The sequence below is a fragment of the Verticillium alfalfae genome, genomic scaffold (assembly GCF_000150825.1).
Source record: "Verticillium alfalfae VaMs.102 supercont1.1 genomic scaffold, whole genome shotgun sequence".
In the NCBI taxonomy this organism is placed as follows: Eukaryota; Fungi; Ascomycota; class Sordariomycetes; order Glomerellales; family Plectosphaerellaceae; genus Verticillium; species Verticillium alfalfae.
Genome location: NW_003315038.1, coordinates 3,035,041 through 3,060,095, shown reverse-complemented (window position 1 = coordinate 3,060,095; position 25,055 = coordinate 3,035,041). Strand labels below are relative to the sequence as shown.

The 25,055-nt window shown below is 55.5% G+C and overlaps 8 protein-coding genes across 8 annotated transcripts; 4 read left to right on the top strand and 4 right to left on the bottom strand.

The window, feature by feature from the left end:
• Window positions 1–5,502: 5,502 nt before the first annotated feature.
• VDBG_00938 (vacuolar protein sorting-associated protein) lies at window positions 5,503–7,441 on the bottom strand (the record flags this gene model as incomplete). Its single annotated transcript, XM_003009209.1, has 3 exons — window positions 5,503–6,362; window positions 6,415–6,868; window positions 6,926–7,441. 3 exons carry the CDS (start codon window positions 7,439–7,441, stop codon window positions 5,503–5,505), a joined length of 1,830 nt encoding a protein of 609 aa, XP_003009255.1.
• Window positions 7,442–8,051: 610 nt separating this feature from the next.
• VDBG_00937 (cyclin domain-containing protein) lies at window positions 8,052–9,044 on the top strand (the record flags this gene model as incomplete). Its single annotated transcript, XM_003009208.1, has 2 exons — window positions 8,052–8,276; window positions 8,334–9,044. 2 exons carry the CDS (start codon window positions 8,052–8,054, stop codon window positions 9,042–9,044), a joined length of 936 nt encoding a protein of 311 aa, XP_003009254.1.
• A 1,116-nt stretch (window positions 9,045–10,160) lies between these two features.
• Window positions 10,161–11,801, top strand: VDBG_00936 (JmjC domain-containing protein; the record flags this gene model as incomplete). The annotated part of the gene is made up of 1 exon (XM_003009207.1): window positions 10,161–11,801. One exon carries the CDS (start codon window positions 10,161–10,163, stop codon window positions 11,799–11,801), a length of 1,641 nt encoding a protein of 546 aa, XP_003009253.1.
• An 82-nt stretch (window positions 11,802–11,883) lies between these two features.
• VDBG_00935 (conserved hypothetical protein) lies at window positions 11,884–13,517 on the bottom strand (the record flags this gene model as incomplete). Its single annotated transcript, XM_003009206.1, has 2 exons — window positions 11,884–13,443; window positions 13,494–13,517. The coding sequence occupies 2 exons, from the start codon at window positions 13,515–13,517 to the stop codon at window positions 11,884–11,886; spliced, it is 1,584 nt and encodes a 527-aa protein (XP_003009252.1).
• Window positions 13,518–14,182: 665 nt separating this feature from the next.
• VDBG_00934 (conserved hypothetical protein) lies at window positions 14,183–14,998 on the top strand (the record flags this gene model as incomplete). The annotated part of the gene is made up of 3 exons (XM_003009205.1): window positions 14,183–14,373; window positions 14,432–14,528; window positions 14,588–14,998. The coding sequence occupies 3 exons, from the start codon at window positions 14,183–14,185 to the stop codon at window positions 14,996–14,998; spliced, it is 699 nt and encodes a 232-aa protein (XP_003009251.1).
• A 332-nt stretch (window positions 14,999–15,330) lies between these two features.
• Window positions 15,331–17,853, bottom strand: VDBG_00933 (chloride channel protein; the record flags this gene model as incomplete). The annotated part of the gene is made up of 1 exon (XM_003009204.1): window positions 15,331–17,853. One exon carries the CDS (start codon window positions 17,851–17,853, stop codon window positions 15,331–15,333), a length of 2,523 nt encoding a protein of 840 aa, XP_003009250.1.
• A 447-nt stretch (window positions 17,854–18,300) lies between these two features.
• On the top strand, window positions 18,301–20,443 carry VDBG_00932 (serine/threonine-protein phosphatase PP2A catalytic subunit; the record flags this gene model as incomplete). The annotated part of the gene is made up of 6 exons (XM_003009203.1): window positions 18,301–18,895; window positions 19,003–19,044; window positions 19,100–19,205; window positions 19,258–19,791; window positions 19,850–19,922; window positions 19,991–20,443. 6 exons carry the CDS (start codon window positions 18,749–18,751, stop codon window positions 20,061–20,063), a joined length of 975 nt encoding a protein of 324 aa, XP_003009249.1.
• A 524-nt stretch (window positions 20,444–20,967) lies between these two features.
• Window positions 20,968–22,136, bottom strand: VDBG_00931 (predicted protein; the record flags this gene model as incomplete). Its single annotated transcript, XM_003009202.1, has 2 exons — window positions 20,968–21,873; window positions 22,125–22,136. 2 exons carry the CDS (start codon window positions 22,134–22,136, stop codon window positions 20,968–20,970), a joined length of 918 nt encoding a protein of 305 aa, XP_003009248.1.
• Window positions 22,137–25,055: the final 2,919 nt, after the last annotated feature.

Genomic DNA, 25,055 nt, shown 5'->3' with positions numbered 1-25,055 from the left:
TGGTGCCCTGTGTCGATTAGGGGCAGAAAGCTTCAGGGCCCAGGTAGTGAGTACCATGTAAAAGGTACAACCAAGGCTTCTTCCGTTGGAGTAAAGGACGGTCGCCCTGGTGGTCTTCTTCGGTCCCCAGGGCTGGACCCTTGTCATGACGATAGCTTTTGCTCTTGCTGCTGGGAACGCAGCTTCAGGAAGGTGGGAGCCAAGTGTCAGTCGCATGTGCCATGGCTATTGTTGGCGTGCGAACCAGAATCTTGCACTACCGGACTCTCCAAGTAGGTACATAGTCTTGCATGTGCTCAACTTCAAACCAGGCTCGCCCATGTACCAGTTCTGAAGATGGAACAAGGCAACTAAATCCGGGAGACAAAAGGATTTGCTCCAAGTTGCAAGGACGCACGAAATTTGGGTTTCTGGGTGCTTGGGCTTGCGGTGAGGGGAACCATGCGAGAGACAAATGATGATATGCACGGCGATTGGTGGCGGCGGGTCAAACAGTCCAGGATGAGAACCGCACAATTGCTTTCGCAACACGTCCAGTGAGCGGTTACGAGGCGGTCAGGTCAAACCCCCTTGTTGTTGCCTGACAAGGTGTGAAATAACAATGTGTGCAGGCTTGGAAACATTGCGAAATAGATGCTCATCGTCTTAGCCGGGCAAGCCGACAGCGACGCTGGGAAAAGCGGTGAAATAAGTCAGTCAAAACACCCGAAGATACGACGGCCAGGGGCCGGCTTGGCTCGCAAACTGGGACTGGGCAGACGTGAAGACCTTGATACGAGCAGGAGAACTGCCTTGCTTAAGAGAGAAGATAAAGAAAGGCCGTATGGGTTCGCCGCACGATGCAGGGCTTGGTTCGCCCAGTGGTATTGATTGCTGGTGACGAACTCGAGCGCGCCATCTTGGGCGCAGATGACACGGGAGACGTGGGCCGAGGACCACAGAAGCGGGAAGAGAATTTCAAGGTCAACAGGATACTGAATCAGTTATGATAAGGCCTCGGTGCCTGATGGCTCTCATGTTCAAAAGTTTGGTGACTTGCCAGCCACGGAGGTGATACGGCGAAAAGGCATGGCCTTAGGTAGCTGGGATGACATGCGAAGGGCCATCAATGGTGCCGTGCAAGCAGGCTTGCAGATCAAGTCTCCGAAATAACATGACCTGAGTTTGATCGTCTCGGCAATGAAGGGCACTGTTGCTGGTTACCCCGTTGTCGGCCAGATGGAGAAAATGTTCGGAAGCCGAAGCGGCTTGGACGACTTAGGTGTAGCTAGCGATGATGCAAGGCATGTAGGTTGTCATTTCTCCAGGGATAGCTGGTCCGCCGCCGCATCTCTGGCTCCATGCTACGCGAAATGGCTTGAATCTGCGTGTTTCATGGTCTATCGACATGGCTGGACGCAGGGTACTCGTATATGCCTGGAATAGCCTCGGAAAGAGCTTGGCTAGTCGAAATCGCGGGATAAGGTGCGAATGGTCGAGTCTTCGATTGGCGCTTGCCACCACGAAATCGCAGTACAAGATGCCGCAGGACAAGGTTATGCCAGTTCCGTGTATGACGAGACGAAGCGTCTGCTTCTGTGGGTGCTCGTAGATCCATGTCGTCAGTGTCAACCCAAAGACTTACCGAGAGAAACGAAAGGGAAGTTTTATGAAAGTAAAATTTGTGGGCAGAACGCCTGGCATCTGAGGTGACATGGTCAGTAAAAAATCAACAGGCAGCCACCATCACCATCCGTCCGGCATTTTACACCTACCGCCTTTACGATGCAGACAGGCAAGGCTGGCCCACTCGCCCATCACCTCCAGTGGGGACGAAAACCCCAGACAGCGCCCCAGCTTCCCCAAGTCGTACCTGCCTGGCAACGGATGGGTTGGAAAGTGTGCTGTGGCAGAGCTCCTGCCTCCCCTCCCGCCTTGTGGAACCCCACCGAGCTACCTAGGTACCTAGTTCAGGCGTATGTCAAGGACTCGTCGAGGGTGGTTCAGTTCCACATACCGTAACTTGGGTACATTAACTCAGGTGCCGGGTTTTCTCCTCCCGATGTCTTCCCATCCATGATACCTCGTCGACAATCGACAATGCCAGCGGGCGTCCACGCGGCACGACTCGGTCACGGTGTCCCAGGAAGAGGCCGGATTGGAGGGCCTGACATCGCCGATGACAGGAGAGTCGGTCGCGTCCAGCCCTCTGCCTCCCCTGGCCGCCCCACACATCAGGCCGAACAGTCATGGAACCACGACAGCTGGCCATGCTCGCCAGGGGACATCGTAGGGCACTTCAATTTATCCGTGGACAGCGGTTGTACAGCGATTGACGCCGCCACCGAGGATGGCTGCGTCTACACATGGCACCTACAGGGTTCAACCCACCTATGCGCCTAGTCTCTACTTAGGTACCTTACCTTGGGTCAAGGTACCCAGGTACAGTAAGTACAGCGCGCTCACAAACTCGCGACCTCGAGGCCTGGTTCTACATTATACCATCTTGGACCCTGAGGAAGCTGCCACTCCCTCTGCCGGCAGAAACGACCGCCGCTTCACGGTACATGGTCAAGCAGAAAACTAAATTCAAGAAAACGAAACTTTGTATATGCCACTGTGCCCCCTGCTAACACGAGTAGCCAAATTGCGCAGGCTATCTCATGTCCTGTCCTGGTTATGGTGCAACTGATGCCTCGAAAGGGTGTTATCCTAGGAGATGACGAGTATCTCAAGGTCACACTTACTGATGATCTCTCTCCCCGTGCAACTTGCATAAATCTTGCACCAAACCTCTACGGCGTTGCACACATTTTGACTCGCTGGAGTCCCTCGTTTTTCTATGCGATTCGCTCCGCTAGAAAGGAGTGAGTGATCCTGAAGCCTCGGAATTGGTAGCCCGTCCGCGCAGGGACTCGACTAGGAATGATCTGCCCTGCGGCCTATCGAAGGCGCTGGCACCGCTCACTCACCGCGATAACTTCACGCGATAACAGAGCCATATCGAGTCATGACGATAACCATGTCGTCTGCTATCAGAATCGGCGCGACTAAAGAAGCCAGTCAGTCGCTACGCCCGAAGAGCACAGAGATAATATCCCGCGAATCGGATTTCAAGCAAGGTGCTGCATCCAAACCCTGTTGCTGTCCTGGAATCAGAGCTGTCACACCAGTTCTAGGCATCCACCACAGTACATGTAATACTCCAAACTGCCAGTGATCCGACTTGGTCCATAATAGACCGATCCTTATTGAGATGACGCAGTACGGTCATGGATCAGCATCTTTTGCCTGCTTTTGTTATTGACTAGCAGCAACAACATGCGCACATGGCACTACCTGGTGAGAGCCACATGGCATAATATGACCCCAGACAGCGGCTGTACCTACTGAGCAATAACAAGCGCAATGCTCTCATGCCGATATGATTTTCAACAGTATTTCCATGATCGCAACCGTCGACACCGATGATAATATAGGCAGCCGGCATCGATCAAAGTCCCAGGTCGACTAAATCTCCACAACCCCTGGGGCCTGACGGAACAGTTTCTCCACTTCCAACAAGAGGAGTGATTAGCCGCCAGCTTTCGTGACGGAATTGATTTGGGGAACTCTCGGGGTCCAAGGCTTGAACCCCTTGAACCCCTCTTTGAGTCCAAAAGCAAAGAACAACCATATTTCTGTCCCCGGCTCGTCGGTACGTAGCCCTGTCATTGGCACCAGGGCCGCCGGCTCTGAGAACCCGCTGTGCCATCAAACACTCTGCCATCGCCCTGCGTTCGATTTCAACATGGTATCCACCTCAAATCGGTCGGGGAGTCCTGACATTTGAGCCCTGAGTGTGGTCAACGACGCAACGGCGGAATATGCTGAGACGCAAGGGAAAACTCTGGCCATTCTACTCACTGTAGCATTGTGGCTAAACCAAACTACAAGGCCTGACCAGGTCTCTGGGATCAAGCCCGAGACACATAATCAGTCAGATTGATTTGCAGATGTCAGATAGATTGACCCAACACTGATGTCTTACTTGACATGTTTGTCAGGCCTATAAAGGGACGTGCAGCCTTGAGCGACTAGCAGTCAAGGTCCGAGTCATCGACGCATCCTCCGGGGGCGAAAACTGACACTCCTCGAGGACTCTACGAGCTTAGGACTCCCCCCGGCCACAAGACCAATTTGGGAACGGACCACTTGACCAGCCGCGGAGACCTATTGTCAATGAGATCGCCACATGCTGTCGTCAAGCTTCAACATATTGGGTTGTCTCTATCTGGCCATCGTGACAAGATTGGGATGACAGGCTGTCGCTCGCTGCACCTCGAGTACCACGGCATGCTGCTGGGACAAAGCTTGACCGACATCTTGGGTAGATCAATGAGTCTTTACGGCGCGAATCCTGACCGAGACCACCCAGTTGTCTGCCCAAATCATTGGTCGTCCTTATCTAAGAATGTTGATGGACTCGGTTGGGGCCTGGGAAGCTCCCGATTCGGGCGCTGGGAGAGCACAGTCCGAACCATGCCCAACGGGTAAATGACGTTCACTGAAAGGTGGGTGGGACATCAGGTGCCGTGCCATGCAGCCGACCATGTTTTCTTGCGCGGGCGGCGAGTGCTTCAGGTCACCATCCTTCATTCAACACATCCTTGGCGCCTCCCTCACCGCTAATCTATACCGATCGGAACAGACCGAGGACGGTGGCCAGCGGCATGTGATGGCATGGTAGAGTGTGATAGTCCCCTATTTGCCACATTACATAGTACCCTCTTGAAGCGGCCGCTGTGCCTCTCTTCCAGGATGAGGAGGCGGTCCATGTTGCAATATGGACCCTCTATGGCGGTAGATAACTTGGGTACCTACCGACCGTGAGCAAGGGAAGATTGTGCATGCATGCATGCGCGTGCGGTCCCCAAGCTGCAACCTGCGTGTCACGGCAGGGTAGGTAGGCGACCGACGACGAGAGCAACAGCAGCATTGTTGTGCGTCACGGAGGGAGGGGGTCGGATCGGACATGCATCAACCAGCCAATCCTGCCCGGGGGCTGCTACCACATACCCTCCACCGGCACCCGGAGCAGAGCCGGGGGGAGGCATAGTTTTTGTCTTCTGCATTTGTCACATCTCGTTCAGCTACAAGGTTCGGAACGCGGACCTGTTTGACATAGTTTCCACTGCGCGACCGAGATGCGAATCTTGCGGTACGGGTAGACGGAAGCACATGCCTTGACTTGTTTCGTTTCGATACGTGAGGCGAAAGATGGACTGGTGTGTGGACAACGCATGCATGGACAGACACAGCATAAACACGTCATGCCTGCGAGTCTCTTGTCTACCGTAAGGCATCAATCAACAATCGGCCTCGTGGTAATCACTCCATCTAAGGAGGGTAGAAAGGGGGGGTAAGAAACAATAAGGCTTGGGAATTCACTGCTGCCGCCGACACCAACTAGACCACTCACAACACTCCCAAGGACATGCCGTCGCCTTCTTCGTTTTGCCTGCCGCCAACCGCACTAAGCTATCAAAACGTGCTCGTCGCCAATCGGCTGGCCGCGTTCCTCGCGTCGATCCGGTCCTCGTCATCCTCCTCGGCCAGGCTTCCGCGAGCACCTGCCGCGCTGCCGTGACCTGCGCCCTGCGCATCGTCGGCCTCGCCGTCCTCAGGTAGGCCGGGCATCACGCTGCTCGAGAGGGTGCGGTGGACCTCGGATCGCCTCGGCACGCCGCTCCAAGCATCGCCCTTGGGACCTTGGCTGGCGGCCAGGCTCGTGCGACGCACTGCGGGGTGCGCTTCACGGCCGAGCCTGCTCAGGCCGCCGGAGGCGTCAATGGAGCGAATGTCTGGGCGAACGCTCTCAAGTAGTGCGAGGGTGCGGCGCTCGGCGTCAATCTCGCGGAGGACATACTCGCGAATACTGAGGCGCAGATCGGCGGCCGTGCGTCCGAACCATTTGCGGCGCTCCTGGACGAGGTTCTGGGTGACGCGTGTCGTCTTCTGATACAGGTAGGTTTCGTTCTGACGTGCGTCGTCGAGGGCCGTGATGGCCTCGTCCACCTTCTCGCGGCGTACGTTAGAGCTCGCTTTGAGGCGGTCAGCCGCGTTGAGCTTGCTGCGCGTGTTCTCCTGCGCCTGAATGAACTCGCGCGTGAGGATTTGCCTGTTGGTCAGGGTTTCCTTGACAATGAAGGCATCAGTCGAGTGGTACTGGAAGGGATCTCCAATGGTTGTGGCTTGTGCCGTTGCCTGAGCGGCGTGGTAATCGCCCACGGTCTGAATGACCTTGCCCAGCTTCCGGTAGGCGTTGGACAGGCCAGGGTGTGGTTCCTGGACGTTCATCGCTCCGAGCTTGACTCCAAAGTCCGACTCGGCTAATCCGAGGCCTGAGACGCATCAGTAACTGGCTACATTGTTATATGAGAAATACCAACTCACCTCGGCGGCATTTGACCATCTTGTCTACCTTGTGCCCAGCATCCATGCTGCCGAGATAGAACAGCTTGACGATTGGCCGAGCCTCCTGAAGCTCTGGCGTGTCGTCAGGAGGCGGAGCGAACTGTTTGAGAATCTTGCGGCGCACGCCCGTAGCGGGCTGCTTCTTCTTTACCATGGGGCTGTAGCCAAAGTCGCTCTCGACGAACAGGACCATCTCGTCATCCCTCGTCAGGGTGTCACTACTGCAAACGTAGTTGAACCAGCGCTGCATCAGCGCCTTGACCCTGTTCTCATCCTCGTCTGTGCCAGCGCCTGCCGAAGTCAGCGCCGGGGGTACCGCCGGGACGAGCGAGTCTGGGTTGGCGGAGATCAGATGCTCGGCAAGTTTGACGAATTCGGAATGAAGGCGGCGCACATCGCGGTATTGTGTGGTTCGGAACCTCGGGTTGTTAGTCTGCCGATGGTTAGCAAGACTGGATGACGAAAGATCTCATAGCATTGACGTCCTTACGTGAACATCAAACCTCAAGAGAGGATCCTTCTTCCCGGTCCTCTCAAGGCCTGTGATCTTTGCAATGAGCTTATACTGGGGCTGCTGGGGTTGAGGTGGCCGTTGGCTGTGCTGACCAGACGCCGCTGGCCTGCCAGGTCCCTGACCGGCCGGCAGATGCGGCGCGTCGGAGCCGCCTTGCTGCTGCTGCTCGGCAGGTTCCGTGGCCTCCTGCCGTTGGCTCTCGGGTGCCGACTCGGTGCTTTCGAGGTCCTCAGTGCCGGCATCGGTCCCAGACGCGGAGCTCGCCGTACCAGGCCTCCGGAACGAATCCTGGCTCTCGAAACCGCCTTCTTGCTCTTGAGAGAGGCTGTTGCCGGAGGATGTGGAATTGTAGCGAAAGGGAGACGCTGGAGGTTCACTGCCTAGAACCGAGCCGAAGCCCGTCTTGGCCTGGCGCGGCGAGGAGGCGGGCGAATTGCCCCAGGGCGAGGCTCCAGCGGGGTTATCGTCTTGCATTGATGCACTGTAGTCCATTGTGCGAACTCGGTCGGATTGAGGTTGCGGGTGGTGGACGTTGGGCGAACGAAGGGTGATGGCGTGGGCTTAGGTTAGCAGGTCGAAGTCGGAAGATGCGGGGATAATCGTGATGGCTCGGGCAGGTACTCGGTCTTCAGGCGGTAGCTTTCATGCCTCGAAGACGAAGAGCCGAGATAAGAGTTCCGAGTGTCTCTTGAATGTATTCCTCGCAGTGCCCGAGACGAAACCGTGGGTGCGTTGCTGCGTTTGATGGTGTTTGGATTGCGACTTGGTGCTTTTCTCCGCCTACGTAGCTGCTGCCTCGCCCTGCCTGTCGTCGTCCATGGGTAGTGGGTCGGATTGGAAGGTCGGGTAAGCAAGGTAAGGTAGGTACAACGTGGGGATGAGCTTGGGCCATTTGACCCTAACCCGGACGCGCGACAGGTACAGCTGATAGCGCTTACCGACAGTGAAGAGAAGACAAGCTCCGACCAATGACATGACGTCGTGTCTTGCCAGTTCTTTCGTCGGGAAGGTGAATTCGATAGCAGATTGAAGGGCACTGGCGACAAGCTGGAGAATCGGTGACGAGAAAGAAGCAACCAGGTCGACGTTGATACCCTGAGCCATGGCGCACATGATTAATTCATTGGCGACAGCCGCGCAATTACATCGTCGAACTTCTTTCAGCTCGCTGCCGACAGATCTCCAGGACATCATCCTCTACTCGACACAATGCCTGACGCAGGCTGCCGGCATGCTCCTGGAGTTGCCGCAGTCCACGACAGCCCAGGCCAACGTTCTCCTCGCCCGATATTGGCTAGTTGAGCCTCCCATGGCCTACGAGTTCAGCGTATGACACCCCTCTTTGCCTTGCTCTTAACTTTGCACTGGAGCTGACAAGACGCAGGATGCCTCGGCAGCTTCCCTTTACCTTGTCGCCAAGATGGGCTCTTTCCCACGATCACAACGCGACCTCTCTAACGTATACGCATATCTTCTCTCACCCGGTTCAGCTTTCTTTCACGGCGGCAAACCGCCAGCAGACCAAGACCCGACGGCCTACTACCAACCCGAGGACGAATACTTTGCCTTCAAGAATCGAATGCTCGCCATCGAGGCACGCATACTCTACGCCTTGTCCTTCGACACGCACGTGTCGCTACCACACCCCCTGGGAGTGACATATCTGCAGACGCTGGACTTTCTAGGACTGCCCAAAGGCACGATTGGCAAGCGCACGATTGAGTACCTGAACACAGCGCTGCTGTCACCGCAAATGCTCTACCTGACACATCAACCCAACGCGCTCGCCACGGCAGCAATATACAACGCGGCGAAGGACCTCGAGGCCAAGATGCCGGAGTGCGAGTGGTGGGAAGTCTTTGATGTCGATCGGGAGGAGCTTGGCTTTCTCGTGGTCGGCATGCGGAGCCTGGAAGGCTGGGTCACGCAGCAACAGGAGACATTGCCCAGTCTCGTGTGCGAGGGCATGGTGACGAGGGAAAAGGTGGACGAAGAAATGAGGAGGAGGGGCGTCCATACTGGGAATGGCGACAAAGCCCTCGATAAGGAGGAAGAGATGATGCGAAAAATGGACGCAAAAATGACAGACGCATAGCAGTCCTCTGATCACCGTCGACTTTTTTCTTGTGACGACATTGAGTCTGGCGATGTGCTGACAACAGAATGGAGGACTGGCGGGGGAAGAAGTCAACAGGAGAAGTCAGGCCCATCCCTTACGTTCGCTATCTAAGGCTGTCCATGTCGCAATCTGTGCAGCCAGAGGCCTACCACGACTTGTGGGTATAACTCTGTCCGTCGAGCTCCGTAGAGGTAAGTCTGCTGTTGGAGAAGCGACAATGCCATGAAACATGGTACCCATCGGCTAGCTAACTGGGATCAAACACAGACGGGAAAGCCAACATTACGATTGGAGAAATGCTGTCATTCAAGTATCTTCACATGGCTTGACCAAGCCGAAAGTTTGGTTGGTCTCTACAGGTGGCCTCGCAAGTTCAAACAAGTCCACACACGTACCCAACATAGGGTCAGCTATTGTAATACTGCGGTGGGGTGACCGTAAATGCCAGATCAGGCTCACGCATTGGCCAAAGACTCTGTCCATTTGGCAGAAGGGGCTTACGGGCTTGGAGGTTTTTGCCTTGATTTCATTCACATCGAGGATGAACTAAAGCCATCAGGGGCTTGGCAAGGTTTTACATCGAGGATTCATTCAGATCTGCTATTGGGGGCTAAGGTCCACGGAGAAGCCGTTATCGCCAGAAGAAAGTCGTTTGGGATGATTTTCTTGTCAATCTGTCAACAAAACTCTGCACGATTTTCTGGATCTGGCTCATCAGGAATTTAATAGCCTTGGTGACCTTGCCAGCTCTTGAATTTCGGCACAAATCATGGCGATGCATCTATGGGGGCGCAGGGCGTAGACTGGATCAATGGGATACGGAAAATAAGATAATGTTGCTCAATCGAAATGTTATTAAAAACCATCTCATAGACTAATTTCCCTTTCCTGGACCACATTTGTCAATGTGTTCAGCAGACTGTCGTAAAGCTCACTCAGATACTTCTGGTTGCAGGTACGCTATTGGTCAGCAGCGCCAAACTGACAATTGTCGAAACAACAACAAAAAGAGACAGCCACTTTGAATTTCTATCGCCTGACCTCCACTGCCTCACTCCCCTTATTATCCTGAAGTCCATCACTTCTCCGACGATGGAAGCGATGCGGAGTCCTAGAGATGCCTTGATGGATAAATGCAAGGTGACTGTGACGGATATTAGACTGGATGCACACAAACGCAGCAGCATGCCAACAGGCTCGCCAGCCGGACAAGGACTGCTTGCTTTGCCCAAAGAAGTTTTGGAGACGCTGGGCCGCCTGGCAGCTGACACGCTGGCGCTCCGAGCTTTCAGTCCTACCAATTCGTTAGGTTCAAGAGGGGATGCGCTTGAGCTGCTAGAACGACTTGATCAGGAGCTCGACAGGACTTACAAGAAGTTCTATGAGTTTGTGTACCAAGATTTGCCGTACTGCTGGCGTCAACTATACACAGACCTTAGTCTTCTTAAATTAAGTTGTATCGTCGCCTCATCGCCACTACATGAACCCACGAGTCCAGCCAGTGATGGACCTGCATCAACTCTGCTAAGCGACCGCGACCTCAATCAGGCCGTGAAGGCGCTGGACAAGGCACTGATCCTGGCCGGCGGCGCTGGCATCACGCGTGGGAGGCAGTCAGCTGAGTGCTTCCTGCAGCTTCTTGAGGACGCGGCGGTGGACCACACAAAGTCAGACAACGACAGTGAAACCCGTCCTTCCAAAAGGCCACGGCTGGATACCGGGCCATCATGTTCTGGGTCATGGGATAGCGAACGGTCGTTCCCTGAGAGTCGCATCTTCGAACCAGTCCTTCGACACCCTATGGAAAACTTCCACCAGATATCCATGCAGAAGTTCCAGCAGTACATGGACGAAGGTACCTCACGCGGCCCGAACGGGCTCTTGCCTTTCGTTGTCAAAGGGCTCATGGATGACTGGCCCGCCATGACGACCAGGCCGTGGCGTAAGCCCGAATATCTCCTCTCAAGGACCTTTGGCGGTCGAAGGCTCGTTCCGGTAGAGGTCGGGCGCACCTACGTCGATGAGGACTGGGGCCAGGAGCTCATCACCTTTCGAGAGCTGCTTGATAGGCTCGAATGCCCCGAAGCGCCCAGCACATCCGAGGTCCGCGATGATGGTATTCAAAAGAAGACTACCGAGTCTATCGATCCGAAGCCGGTCAGCTACCTAGCTCAACACGAGCTCTTCACGCAGCTCCCCGTCCTCCGCAATGACATACCGACCCCAGACCTCTGCTACACCAGCCCACCACCACACCCTCTATCTCGCGAACTTGACAAGCCGGAAACGCCACTCCCCCTGATCAACGCATGGCTGGGCCCGGCCGGCACCATCACACCCCTTCATACGGACGCCTACCACAACCTCCTCGCCCAGGTCGTTGGCGCCAAGTACGTCCGGCTCTACTCGCCCCATGATACCGAGGCGCTTTGTCCGCGAGGCGAGGATGACCAGGGCATCGACATGCACAACACAAGTGCGTTCGACGTCGGCGTGATCGAAGGCTGGGATGAGTTACCCGACGGCGAGGAGGCACGGGATGCGATCGAACTGGAGGAGTTCAGGAGCCTGAAGTACTGGGAGTGCATCCTGGAAGAGGGGGACATGCTCTACATCCCCATCGGATGGTGGCATTACGTGAGGAGCTTGAGTGTCAGTTTCAGCGTGAGCTTCTGGTGGAATGGAGATCACTTCATCGCCAACAATGGGAGTGCTGCCGAGGACAGCGCATGATAACAGCTGAGGCCGTCACGACTACTGCCATTATTATACTGGCTGGTTGGTTTGCCAAGTCTCAGGTCTGCGACTCTTGCTTTCAGCCGCCCCTAGACTCGCTGGCGCCGGGGTCCTCCTCAGCAGCGGCATTTTCTACGCTTCCTTGCGCCTCCCGCCTTGCCTTCGCGCCCGCCTTCAATTTCTCCCACTTCTCGCGATACTTGGCCAGCGTGCGCTCCATTTTCTGGTTCTCCTTCTCCAACGCCTCTATCCGCTGCACAGTCAACGCCATCTGCTCCTCAAGCTCCTTGTTCTTCGCCTTTAGAGCCGCCGTATCTTCGATCCCTGGCCCAGAGGGAGGACCGCCAGCTGAGGTGGCTAGTGGCGAAGTTGGCCTCCGAAAACGCATACTCTCTGCGAGCGCAAGGCTTGAGTTCTGGGCACTGGCTTCAAAAGCGTGTAGGCGGCGGCTCAGCTTGTCGAGGACATCCTTAAGACTCTTGTTCTCCATGGCCAACTCCTCCGCCGTCTTGTGAGACCCCGAAGCAAACGACCGGGCTTCGTTGGCGTGACTCATGGTGCCGCGGCCACGGCGCTTCGTGGGCGAGGGGGGTGCAATCGGTGTATCTCGAGCATCCACGAAATCGTCCTCGTCATCTTCGAAACGACCGCTGTCGCCTCCGACGTGGAGCGAGGCGTCCATACGACGCTTTTCCTTGTCGGCAAAGTTGAGAATGTTGGCATATGACATGGTGTGTCCGCTTGTAGGGACCACGTAGAAAGACTCGTTGGGGTTTTGGCCAGACATGGCGCGCATGGTCGCGCGCGAATAGATTTTTGACAGATCCGGTTCGGCTGCCGGTGCTGGCGACTTATGCTTTGTGCGCTTGATAGGCGGTGAGGCTTCAGGGGTCCAGGTTTCTGCAACTTCCTGCAGGGTAGATTCCTCTGCGATGAGGGGCAGTCCAGCGAAAGCCAAGGGAGCGGAAAGGCGATTCATGATAGTTCCAAAGGTGTTGTAGAAACGAGAATAACCATCATCGCTCGGTGCCGCCGCTGTCTCCTCAGCCTCCGGTTCCTTCGACCTCTGTGTCTCCGCTCTCGATGGTCCAGCTGTAGGGGGCACCCAGCCAGGCCTGCCGGATTGATCGAGCACATTCTGCATCTTGGATCTGGATCTTTCGCTGCGTGGCGACACCTCAAGGTTGCCGGGGGCCTGATCATTGCTAACGCTGGGCGGCACCGGCTGACCCCTGTCGCGAGCCTTGATGCCCCTGGCCGAGGCTAGGTTGCTGGCGATTGAAGACGTCATGGGCCTGGCGGCCTGGTATCGCTTGGATTGTAGAAGAGAAGGGACAGGTCCCGTCTTGGCAGGCGGCGCCGTTGCTGGCTGTTCGCCCTTGGATGTCGCATCGTTGGTGATTTCCGTAGCGTTGTTTGCTTGCTTCTCGTCGGATTCTGTTCGCTCAAGACGGCGCACGGGGAGTTTTAGGAGTTCGGAGAGGCGCAGGTGGTGCTCCTCAAGGAGCTTGAGTGTCCTCAGAGCTTCGATGCTTGTCGTGGACTGGGCGGCGTTGGCGAACTCGCCTGCAGCAAGAGTATGTTCGTTGATGGCAACAGTTGTTGACGCATTTGCGGCAGCTCTCGCATGATCGTGCGCCTGTCTCAATGTCAGATTTAGGTGCGGCCGTTAACAGTTGAATTGCGAACCTTTGTTAGTGGTGATTCTTCCATGTTGGCTGGGATCTTGATCGATCGTGTGACGCACCCAGACGGATGACGGTCACATCGATCCAGTGGAATTCGTTGGCAACACTCAGTTTGTTTTAATTCGGCTTTCGATTCTTCTGCGTGTATGCTCGAAGTGAAGTTGTAGCACGGGTTAAAAAGAGGGTCTGTTCACTTGCGCAAAGCGAAAGCGAAAACAAGTTAAAGCAGACAGCCACTCGGTACGTATTCGAGGTTCCGCCTGTGATGCGATGCTGTTGGACACTTTTGGCCGTCTTCGGAATAGACCTTCCCCAGAAATCCCCCCGCAGCTTGCAGCAGCTCAGATGATCGACGTGCGCTTATGATAAGGCGCTGGTGGCGCTGTGTGTGGCAAATGCCATTGAAGCGCGGCAAATCTATGTCGGCTATCCTGTCCAATGCCACCTCTGGATAGCCGCCGGTTCACTCGGTGGTCTGTCAACAACATCTCACGACGAAGCTCGCCAGTGATCGAGATCAAAGATTGAGCTACTGATACTTTGTACGCCGCTCTCATTTGTTGCCGATATTGCTTGCCTTTGAATTTAAGAATCTGCCGGAATTGGCTTGAATGTCTGGCCGCCGTCCGCAATCGCTAAGATCATCTTCGATTTTTCCACTCCGTTGAAGCATCATCAGCCAGACGCCCGATGCTGCGCCAGAGACAACCGAAGCCAAGTCAACAAGAACAAAGACCTAGGGCTTCGATTAACTCAATTCAACCTCAGACTGGGGACCAAAGCCCTATATTCACGATGAGCTGGGCTGAGCAAAACAAATGGGTCGTTCTCGCAATTGCGAGCGGCGCCTGCGCTGCCTTCAACGGGGTCTTCGCTAAGCTGTGAGTTGCCTCAGCCCAACCCATTCTTACTTAGGACCTCACCCACTCACGCTACCAGGACGACTACGCAACTCACAACGACCATCGCAAGCAGTCTTTCTAAGATGCTTCACCTGACCAGCGTTGAAGGCGCCTTTGAAGTTGTGCTCCGAGCCGTAAGCCCTATCTAGGCTCCCGCCACAGCTCATCAATCTAACAACCCCCCTCCTTTTAGGTCTTTTTCGGCCTCAACCTTCTCTTTAACGGCATCATGTGGACTCTGTTTACCAAGGCCCTCGCAAAAGGCAGCTCCACGACGCGCGTGTCCATCATCAACACGTCGTCCAACTTCGTCCTTACGGCCCTTCTCGGCCTTATCATCTTCTCCGAGTCCCTGCCGCCCATGTGGTGGTTTGGCGCCTTTCTCCTCGTGGCTGGCAACGTGATTGTCGGCCGCAAGGATGACTCTGCCGGCGAGGAGGCCACCGATGGCGGGTACGCGGCGGTACCGCAGCAGCCTGCACTTGTGCCGGACAGCCCCGTTGACGAGCGTGGCCCCAAGGTCAACGGGTACAACGACGACGAAGATATCATCGATTTGGGCGATTTGAGCACTGAGGGAAGCAATGGGCAGGGTCGGAGGTAGATTACATCATGTGACTGCTGATGGTGTTTCCATCTGTGGAAGGAGTTTCATACACCTGCTCTAGGTTACGCTACATCATGACCAAGCTGCAGCTGGTTTCACCTGCACAGACAAGATGACTTATGGCACGGAATCAGAAAGAAGGCAGGCTGTGTGTTGACAGTTCAAATTGTAAGACTGATAGAACACTGGGGATGAATACAAACCAATGCCACTGTTGGCGTATGTCTTTGAATAAAGTACCGTAGGTAGAACAAATTCCGATGCGCCGCCCAAACCAATGTACCTAAATAGCAAATCTAATAACTTTCAAAGCGTGAAATCGTACACAATCAGCGGTGCTCAAGCTCCACGCCTCCATCGTGGATATCATCCTCATCGCCGTCCATGATCTGGGTGCCCTGCCGACTGCTGCTGGGCCCGCCAAATCTCCGTGGCTCATCAACAGAACTCAGACGAATCCTGCCACCAGAAGCGCGTGATACTTTGCCGGACACCCACCCCGCGGCCCCGCGTATAAAGGTCCAAAGTCTCTCCTGACCCTCCACAAGGTGATGGTCGACGCGCGGATTTTCGGCCGCCTCGACCTTGAATTGGTACTTGAGGCAGTCTTTGACCGTCACGAGGCCAGCGAGCTTGCCATGGTACTCGATTAGAATGACACGGGGTCCGATCTTGCGGAACAACTCCATCACCGTCTCGAGCTGGAGTCGGGGATGGACCGTGACGGGGGTGCTGTCAATGTAGCGACTGAAATCGACGGTGCTGGCGGGTGTTGAGTCGGGGTTGGCCGATGCAGAGGGCGTGTTCGGGTTCGGTGAGCCATGCGATGCTGGCTGCATGAAAATGCACTTGGTCCGAGGCAAGATGGTCCTTTCTCGTCTGATCCGTTCAAGGGCATATTGCAACTCGGTACGACCGATATAGCCAGCCAAGATTTTGGTCCTGGCATCTTCCACAATGGGAAATCCTTGATACTTGTGTTCTTCCATTAGTTGTTCAATCTCTTCGATCACCATGCCCTCGGCGGGTAAGAAGACGACGGAGTCACCCATAACCTCAGATACAGGGACGCCGAAATTGTGCTCTTCCTTGTTGTCGAGAAAAGGGAATCCGCTGAACCAAATCATGCGATCAGCGATTCCGCCGTGGCCGAAAAGGTCGCTAACTGCTTTCGTGACACCAACCACAATCATGGTCGGCAGGATGTAGGTCAGGGCTCCGGTGAGTTCAAACATGATGACGACCACGGAGACCGTGATGTGCATGATGCCACTCAGGGCGGCAGCTGATCCGAGGAAGGCGTAGGTTCCAGGAGTAATACAAGGCTCGTCAGGCTTGCAAGCGGCAAAGAATACGCTCTGCGGATTCGCCTGGTACAACATTTCAACCAGAATGCCCACGGTCCGCCCAAATGAAGCGCCAATAGCCATGGATGGTACGAATATGCCTGCCGGGACTTTGCAGCCATAGGAGATAATGACCAAGAATACTCTCAGGACAGTCGCTATAGAGAGCGAGAAGACGTTCCACCATTGCTTTTCCTTGTCACAGAGGCCGTGATAATCTTCGCCGCCCTCGCACTCGAGGAACAGGATCTCCATGCTCTCTGTCATGTCAATCCGTAAGAACACATTGGGGTAGCAGATGATGCCCGTCGCAAAGGCGAGGAGAGTTGCCTCGAGTACGGGATACTTGGACAAATACTTCTTTCTGAATGCCTGGTACCGCAAATTCCACTTCATGACGAAGGCACCATAGAGGCCACCGAAGATACCCAAGACAATGTAGAAGAACGTTTCAAAGAAGTGCCAGTCGCGGTCATAGCTGACCTGGAACATGACCAGTTGGCCGGTTCGGAAGGGGTTCATGGCTGCCAAGACAGCAACAGCAACCAGGGCACAGAAGTAGCTTCGCCAAAGGGTCTTTAACGGGAAATAGCTGGACATCTCCTCAAGGGAGAATAAAACCCCGCCAATGGGACTTCCGAAGGCGACAGCAACGCCAGCCGCGGCGCAGGCACTCAGAATCTCCCGCGTCTTCGAGGCGTTGTTCCGGTACTTTGCGAATAATCTCGAAATGACATTGCCCGTGCAGACGGCATAGTGAACACTGGGACCCTCCTTTCCTACGGAGAGGCCCGATGCGATGGCTAGTGGCAAGCAGACAGACTTGATGACCAGGGTCCAGAATCCCAGGAAGCCCTTCATTACAAAGCCGGCAATGATGCATTTGATTTCGGAGATGCCAGAACCTGCGGCGTATGGGGCGAATGACTTGACAAGGGTCGCCGACGTGCATGCGAATATCGTCGCGAAGACGATGTAGAAGAAGTAGTTTGCGGGCCCTAAGCCAGTCCATCGATGCCATGCGTCGCAGCCATTGTCCTCGCCCCAGCAGCAAAAGTTCTCGTTGAGGTAGAAAGCGGTCGTACAGTAGCCCATCTTGATGTCGGACAGCCACTCAGTGATGATGTTCAAAAACGCGGCGTTGAGACCAATGGCTATGCCTATCAGGGTGACAACAAGCCAGCCTTGTGCAGCGTCGTATGACTCCCACAGGCGATACCTCCATCCGGGCATGCCGTTGTCGACAAGGCCAGCCCGGCGACGGCGCCGGGACTTCCTGCGCGCTTGTTCCCGCGCGGCATCTTGAACCCAGTCTATTGTTGTAAAGTCCTCATATCTCTTGATTTCAGCGATCTCTTCTTCAATCTGCTGTTGTGCCGGCAATCTACGTCTCGTGCCCCCGCCCTCTTCGGCAGTGGAGATCGCGAACGATAACCTCGAGCTGATGGACGGCCGGCGACTGCTGAGGTTTGGGGTCTGCGTGAAGGAAGTGGTGTGCGACGTCATGGTGTTGAGGGCACGATCATGTTCGCGAGACGCTCGAATCAGTGTTGACGCTTGAATGACGTCGGTAAGGGCTGCTTCTGCAACTCGGGGTCGATTCTCTGGGGGTTTGGTCGTGGGGGGGGTATTGGCAATTGTTCAAGCTCGAGCTCCATCGAGGCAGCGAGCTGTTCTTTGGCCAAGGGACCTTGACGTACCGCCGATGCACCTACCACCTGGTGAGGTAAAGCAGGTACCCAAGGGGTTCCGGGGGGGGGGGGGATTGCGTTCACTCCCAGGACAGAGCTACGCTGGTAATGAGAGACTTTGCAATGTGGTGGAACTATGGTGCACGTGCTGGTACCTCACTAACCCCACCGCCCCTGGCCCCATCCCTTCATCTCTCACAGCAAGCAACACTTGGTTGATGGAAATGGGACCTGCACACGCACTGCATCGCACCGTCTCGTCATCCTTTCTCCTGCCAATTACCTCCATCAACAACAACCCAACGTCCACCACCTCACCCAGATTCCGCCCTCGCAACCAACCAGGCTACGACGACAACGACGAAGACGCTTTTGGTCGCGCATCTCATCCGTCCATCATCGGCATTTCCGATCAAAAGCATCAACGGGGAAAGCTCGGGCGCCCCTCAACGAGGCTATTGCCCCACGTCTTCACACCCTGATCCGTCCCGGTGCTACACACCACCTCCCCAAGCCGTCCCTCTCCCTCCGACCTCGCGATCAGCTCCCTGACCAAGCAACACATTCCCATCTCCTTTGCTGACGACCTCCACGACCCTGTCCTTGACGACGATCACGCTTACGAACACGCACACGCCCGGTTGCTCCATCTCACCGCACTTTCCCCCAATCGTCTCGAGCTATTGACCTCAAGAAACATGGACACCAACATGGAAGACGCTGGGCGCCCAGCCGAAGTCTCCCCCGTCCTCGCGAACCTGGAGCCAACCACCATACCTACTCTCGATGGATGGATCGAGAGCCTGATGAGCTGCAAGCAGCTGGCCGAGACGGATGTCCAGAGGCTCTGCGAAAAGGTTAGCTGCGCCACTCGTTGAGACCTCAACACACAAACATCGTGATCTTATCGCAAGGACTCGCGTGACCCTTCAGAATGATTGATCTGACCATGAACAACCTACAGGCACGCGAAGTCCTACAGGAGGAGTCCAATGTTCAACCAGTCGTACGTATCGCCACCGCTTCAGCCCGGTCGCCAGCTTGCTGACCCCGCATCATAGAAATGCCCCGTCACAGTCTGTGGTGATATCCACGGCCAATTTCACGACTTGATGGAGCTCTTCAAGATTGGCGGCCCTAACCCTGACACCAACTACCTCTTCATGGGTGCGCCCAAGACGCTTCCTATTTACTTGCGCCCTTGCTGATTGATGGACAGGCGACTATGTCGATCGAGGCTACTACTCCGTCGAGACCGTGACTCTTCTCGTCGCGCTCAAGATCCGCTACCCGCAACGCATCACCATTCTCCGCGGCAACCACGAGTCGCGTCAGATCACCCAGGTCTACGGCTTTTACGACGAGTGCCTCCGAAAGTATGGCAATGCCAACGTGTGGAAGTTCTTCACCGACCTCTTCGACTACCTTCCCCTCACTGCCCTCATCGACAACCAGATCTTCTGCCTTCACGGCGGTCTCTCCCCGAGTATTGATACTCTCGATAACATCAGAGCCCTTGACAGGATTCAGGAGGTTCCCCACGAGGGGCCCATGTGCGACCTCCTGTGGTCTGACCCCGATGACCGCTGCGGATGGGGAATCTCTCCCCGTGGTGCGGGCTACACATTCGGCCAGGACATTTCCGAAGCTTTCAACCACAACAACGGCCTGACGCTCATCGCACGTGCGCATCAGCTTGTTATGGAGGGCTATAATTGGTCGCAAGACCGGAATGTTGTCACCATTTTCTCTGGTGAGTCTGCCCTTAGCTCCATCAATACCAATTCGAAAGCAATGGCTAATTTATGCAGCACCCAACTACTGCTACCGTTGCGGTAATCAGGCGGCGATTATGGAAATCGACGAGCACCTCAAATACACCTTGTGAGTAACCCCACCCGTCTCGCGCCCGCGCAAGCAATACCTGATCTCCCGCAACTGACATTCAACAGCCTGCAATTCGACCCATGCCCTCGTGCCGGGGAGCCCATGGTGTCTAGACGCACGCCTGATTACTTCCTTTGATCAAATCCCATGTATACCCAAATACCGTCGTTTCGTGAGCATTCTGCATGTTCTCCACGGAAAGGTGCAGGCTATGATGACGCGCTGGACCATGGGCCACGTGCGCCAGTACGCGGCCACCCTAGTATGATAGGATCAATCCAAGGGCCAGCACTTGTTTCCAACCGACCCAAAAAGAGCCTTGTATTTGCTGTCCCAATTATGCTGGGAGCGTCACTAGCGTTTTGTCTGCGTGCGGTTCGCGCAAGCCAGTAGATGTTTCACCGCAAGGGCAACCCCCCGGATAATGATCGCTGGCGGCACTTCTAGATACTCTGCGGGTCAAAGACAAGCAGCGCCAGGTGAAGATGCTGATGCCTAATGAGAAGTTTTGTTACATATTACGTCGGATTGATTGTGACGAGAGATGGCTGCTCTGCTCTGCTCTGCAACATGTTCATCCACTTGCATTGTCGGCTGACCCGTAGCCGATCATTCGCCTGACTTGCCAATATTGACAAGTCTCATGTTAGGTGCGGCCTATTCACTCATGTAGACCCTGTATCATCGGTTGGGATCACGTCAGCTATAAAAAAGATGACGAGTTCTGTCTCCTCCTCGCTGCAATTTACAGGTAGGCAGAGCCCTCAAGGGTCTGCAAGTTGGCATCATTCCTCCGCCTACAATCTGTGCCATCACTTAATGTGCCATTCTTCTTTCATCGACCACCTGCGAGTACTTGCTCGTCATGACTTGCGACAGCAAACTGTGCATGGGATTGCCTTTCGATATATTCATTGGTATTGAACAGAACAAAACTTAATCGTGACAGCCCTGCCCGCTGGAGCTCTCTATGGTCTAGTGTGGAGTGGTATCAAAACAGCCAAACGCCTTCCCGTGCTGCAATCCTGCCGACATTTCCACCTCAGACAATCTCGCCGTCCTTTGGAGCAGCAGCCGCCGCCGAAGGCCCACCCTGCTCGCCATCAGCCTTGGACGCGACGGCCTCCTCGCTATCTTTCCGGTCCGAGTAGCTGGGCGCGACGAGGGTGCCCTGCGCCTCCTGTTCCTCTTCCGTGATCTCGCGGAAGCGCTGGTCGAAGCGGAAGATGAGGTAGGCGGCCACGACAATGAGCTCGAGCATGTAGTTGAAACAATAATAGGCCGGGCGCTCGTGGTACCAGGCCGGATCGCCGGGCATGCGACGGGGGCTGAGGATGGAGGTGGTGCGGTAGGCGGCGCCGACGGTCAGGACGGCGGAGCCATAGGCCATGAGCAGGGCAGAGCCGCGGACGGTGCCGGTGCTTCGGTCGTCGGGGTGGATGACGCGGGAGGCGAAGCTACGGCGGGCGGCAGAGCTGGCGGTCGCCTCCTTCTCGGCCTGCTCCTGGTGGTGCTGTTTCTTCATGGGGGGTGACAGGATGGCGACGGCGGCGGCAAAGGGGGCGGGCAGGAAAGCGATGACGACGAAGGTTACGGAGGCGACCTTTTGGGCGGTAAGGCAGTCTTGGCGCACCTTGGGGTCGTTGGTGAAGTAGGTGAGAATCGTGACGTTGACGACCGTCAGCAGCATGATGGGGAGGAAGGGGATGGCGGCGAAGAAGGGGATGGTGGAAATCTTGCGACGCCAGCCTGTCGCACCACGGGCACCGAAGAAACGGCGCATGAGGCGGGGCGAGACCAGGAGGTTGAGGACAAAAATGACGATGACGCCGGCATTGGAGATGATGTTGGCGGCGATGGCGAGGTTTGTGTTGTCCGGCACGGCAGCGTAGGAGATGCGGAGCGTGAGAGCCACGATGCGGAAGACGCTATAGATGATGAGGAGTACCTGGAAGGGAAAAGGGGCGGCCCCGGCCTTTATTCTGGCGTAGGATGAGGATGTTGGATAGTACGCTGGCAAGGTATAAGACGAGGAGGACGGCGGAGACGGGCACGTCAGTGGACGTATTGGGGGTGAGACCCGCCACAGGAAACGGCGAGAGATATGGAGGGCGAGGCTAGATGATGTTAGTCAAGCCAGGGACGACGACGTAAGAGGTTGCGGGTGTCAACGCCCTGGGCGTTGTGGATTAGACGCACCTGATCAGACATGGTGTCGAAGCCCGAAGATGGATAAGTACAGGGCTGATAGGTGCCAAGAGAATGCAAGTATCGGCACAAATATCGTGATGGTGTATCGGAAATGCAACCCGCTGTGCCTTTTGTGTGTACAGGATGCAGGCAAGGGGCCCCCGATCTGCGCAGGAAGTGTTCTAGAAGACACGCCGAAGACGGAAAGGATGTTGGTGATATTGAGGCTGCAACGAGGATGATGATGATGATGATGAAGACTTGGGATCGCGGCGGATATACAGTATGTCCATACAAGTTCGTCGTCAGGGGAAGACGACGGTAACAGGCTATATACCCAGAGCTCTTCATCAAGAAACCCCTTCACTGACCTCCACATTTTGCCGGGTGTCGGGGATTTGTTAAGTCCAGTAGGTGTTTGCCAGGCCCGTTGGCCACGCCTTGCTGTGACATGACAAGAACGTGCCACACAGTTCCACGCAGCGCATGCGACAACAGGCCACTCAAGGAGTGGGCGCTGCGTGCATCGGGCATCCAGGCTCATCCCAAGTTGGACGAAGTGGTGGGTCACTGGTCGTGATGTCGGAGGTCGGTGGTTACGAGCAGCGTCGGTTGCACCTTGTTTGCTGTGAACCAGCGCGACCACGGACAATGTAAGCGCCGGTTGGCCGTGCTGACGCTCAATCGGGCGACCAAGCTCAGCCTCCAGCACTGCTCTCGCCTTTGCACGGGTTCGATCTACGCGCCAGAGCCCGAAAGCGAGCGCAGGCTGAATAATGCTCCACGTGCCAGCTCCCCAAACGCCGGCCTTTGTGGTCGCCGTGGAGTTCAGCTCGCTCATGGCTCACAAAGAGAGATACTCTGAAGGCTCGATTGCTTGGTGCCAGAGAGTGAATGGTGACGCAAACGCCTTGTCCACCTACCAACAATTGTCATCTACTAGCTGTGAGCCCCCCAAAAGACGTGGTCGCAGCAACAAATGGTGGCCATCTTATTGATGTGAGGGTTACCGGGCGCTGTTCCCTCTGTCATGCTGCATTTTGGTCAGTCATACGGCCAGGTGGTGGGCAGGCTACGCGACCAAGCCTCGACCCCGAGGGCTGACTGAAAGGCGTGGGAACGCAGCGCCGGTTGTCAAGCCGCCCAATGGCACCTTGTGACCTCCACCAGCAGGCCATGCGGTAACACGACCCAAGCCCGTGGTTCTGTCGCTCGCTCCCAGGAATGAAGGCGACATATACGTCACACTGCCATACATGCCATGCCGTTGGTCGGGCTCTCCACCTCGCGATGTAACGATTTGAGGAAAGTTCGTGTGAAGCCCGTATTGCATTCCAAGATGCCCTGCGTCTTGCCCGTCGAATCGCAGAACGAGCAACGTGTGATGTGGTTCAGGGACCACGGCGATAGCATTGGCTGTTATAGTCCAATTCTACAGCGATCACTTGTTTCGAAGTGCCAGCTCGGGGCCTCGCAACGCAGGCCCAGAAAGGGGGGTTCGCATCAGGCCAAGCAAAGACACCGTCGACGGCGCGTCGCACAGGTTGCCTAGGTCTCAGATAGTCGAGGGAAGGGTTCGAGATGGGAGACATGGGGCCATTGCCGAGTCTTGAATGTGATGCTCATCACTCAGGGGCAAAGTAATGCCGAGCGTCCCAGTTCGTGTCCCTTACTTGACCCAATATCACCGTGTGCCACAGTAACTTTCCTGCGTAGGGTACTACGATGTACTATTATCTTGGTCAGGACGTGCCGCGTTTCGTGCTCGGAAAAACGAAATAGCCGATGACTAGAAGACTTTCGTCCTTGGCGCGAAGAACCACATGTAGGGCGCGTCATTTTCAACAAACACGACGGCAGTTGGGCGGCTTGGCGGAGATTGGCTCTCATCGTCTGTTCGACCCAACAACGCTCACGGCTGACAGGCTGGCGGCGAACCAGCGACACAACGAAGCGATACCACGGTACACGCATCGTCATTTCGCTCTGCCCAAGCCCCGGACAGTTTGGCAGCCCTCTTCAGCCAATAACCGCAGGCCAACCCAAGACAAATCTTAAACGTGGCCTTGGCTGGCCGGGGGTTTTCTTCTTCCAGGCTAGTCCCTCTTCGTTAGTGGCCGTGTATGATCATCCTGGAACCCAGCCCTGGTCCTTGTCAACGCGCCTCCGTCAGGTCGTTGTTTATCACTCGACCTTGCCGACTTCAATTGCTGATTCAACCGTCTCTCGAGGCGTTGAAGCGGCCTGAGAGAAGGCCAGAGGGCGTCGTTATGTTACACCCATCTGAAGCTTTCCGCGAGCGTCCTGCTGGAATGGAGGATGTCCTGGTGGTGTGTAACCTGATACCACTGAGAATCTAAACGACCCTGGCGGCAGCGTGGGAGCGAACATCAGACGAGATTTCCGTGTGGACAACGGGTGCACAGCCTTGTGCATCGCGACCGTTATAGGTAGCACGGACGAGGTCCGGGAGCCAAACTGGGCCTGTCGTGCAATCATGACAATAAAGTTGATGCAGAAGAAGAATTCTTTGCTGAAGGACTCAACCTGTACCTCTCATCAAGTGGTGCACCATGGACTGGTGTCGAGCTTGTAGGAACACCTGAGATCGTAGAAGCCTGTCATCTCGACAGGCACAAACACAAGCAGGTCGCGTTAATGATGCCCGCTCCGATAGAAACAAGAGTCGTCTCGCCAGCGCCTCAAAGAGATACAAGTACCTGGGCATGGTATATTGTCCGGAACTTGGACGATCCTATTGCTCGTCGAATCATAATGACGCCGCTAGCAGCGAGCTGGCGGACCTGACCTGAGATACAGTGAAGCAAGGGAGACAGCGAGAAACTGTTTGTTTCCCCGGGACGAAATTGTGTGTTTCGTTTGCCATGGAGAAGATAGTCTCGCAGACTGGCGATTTTATACTTGCCTTCTTCCACTTGT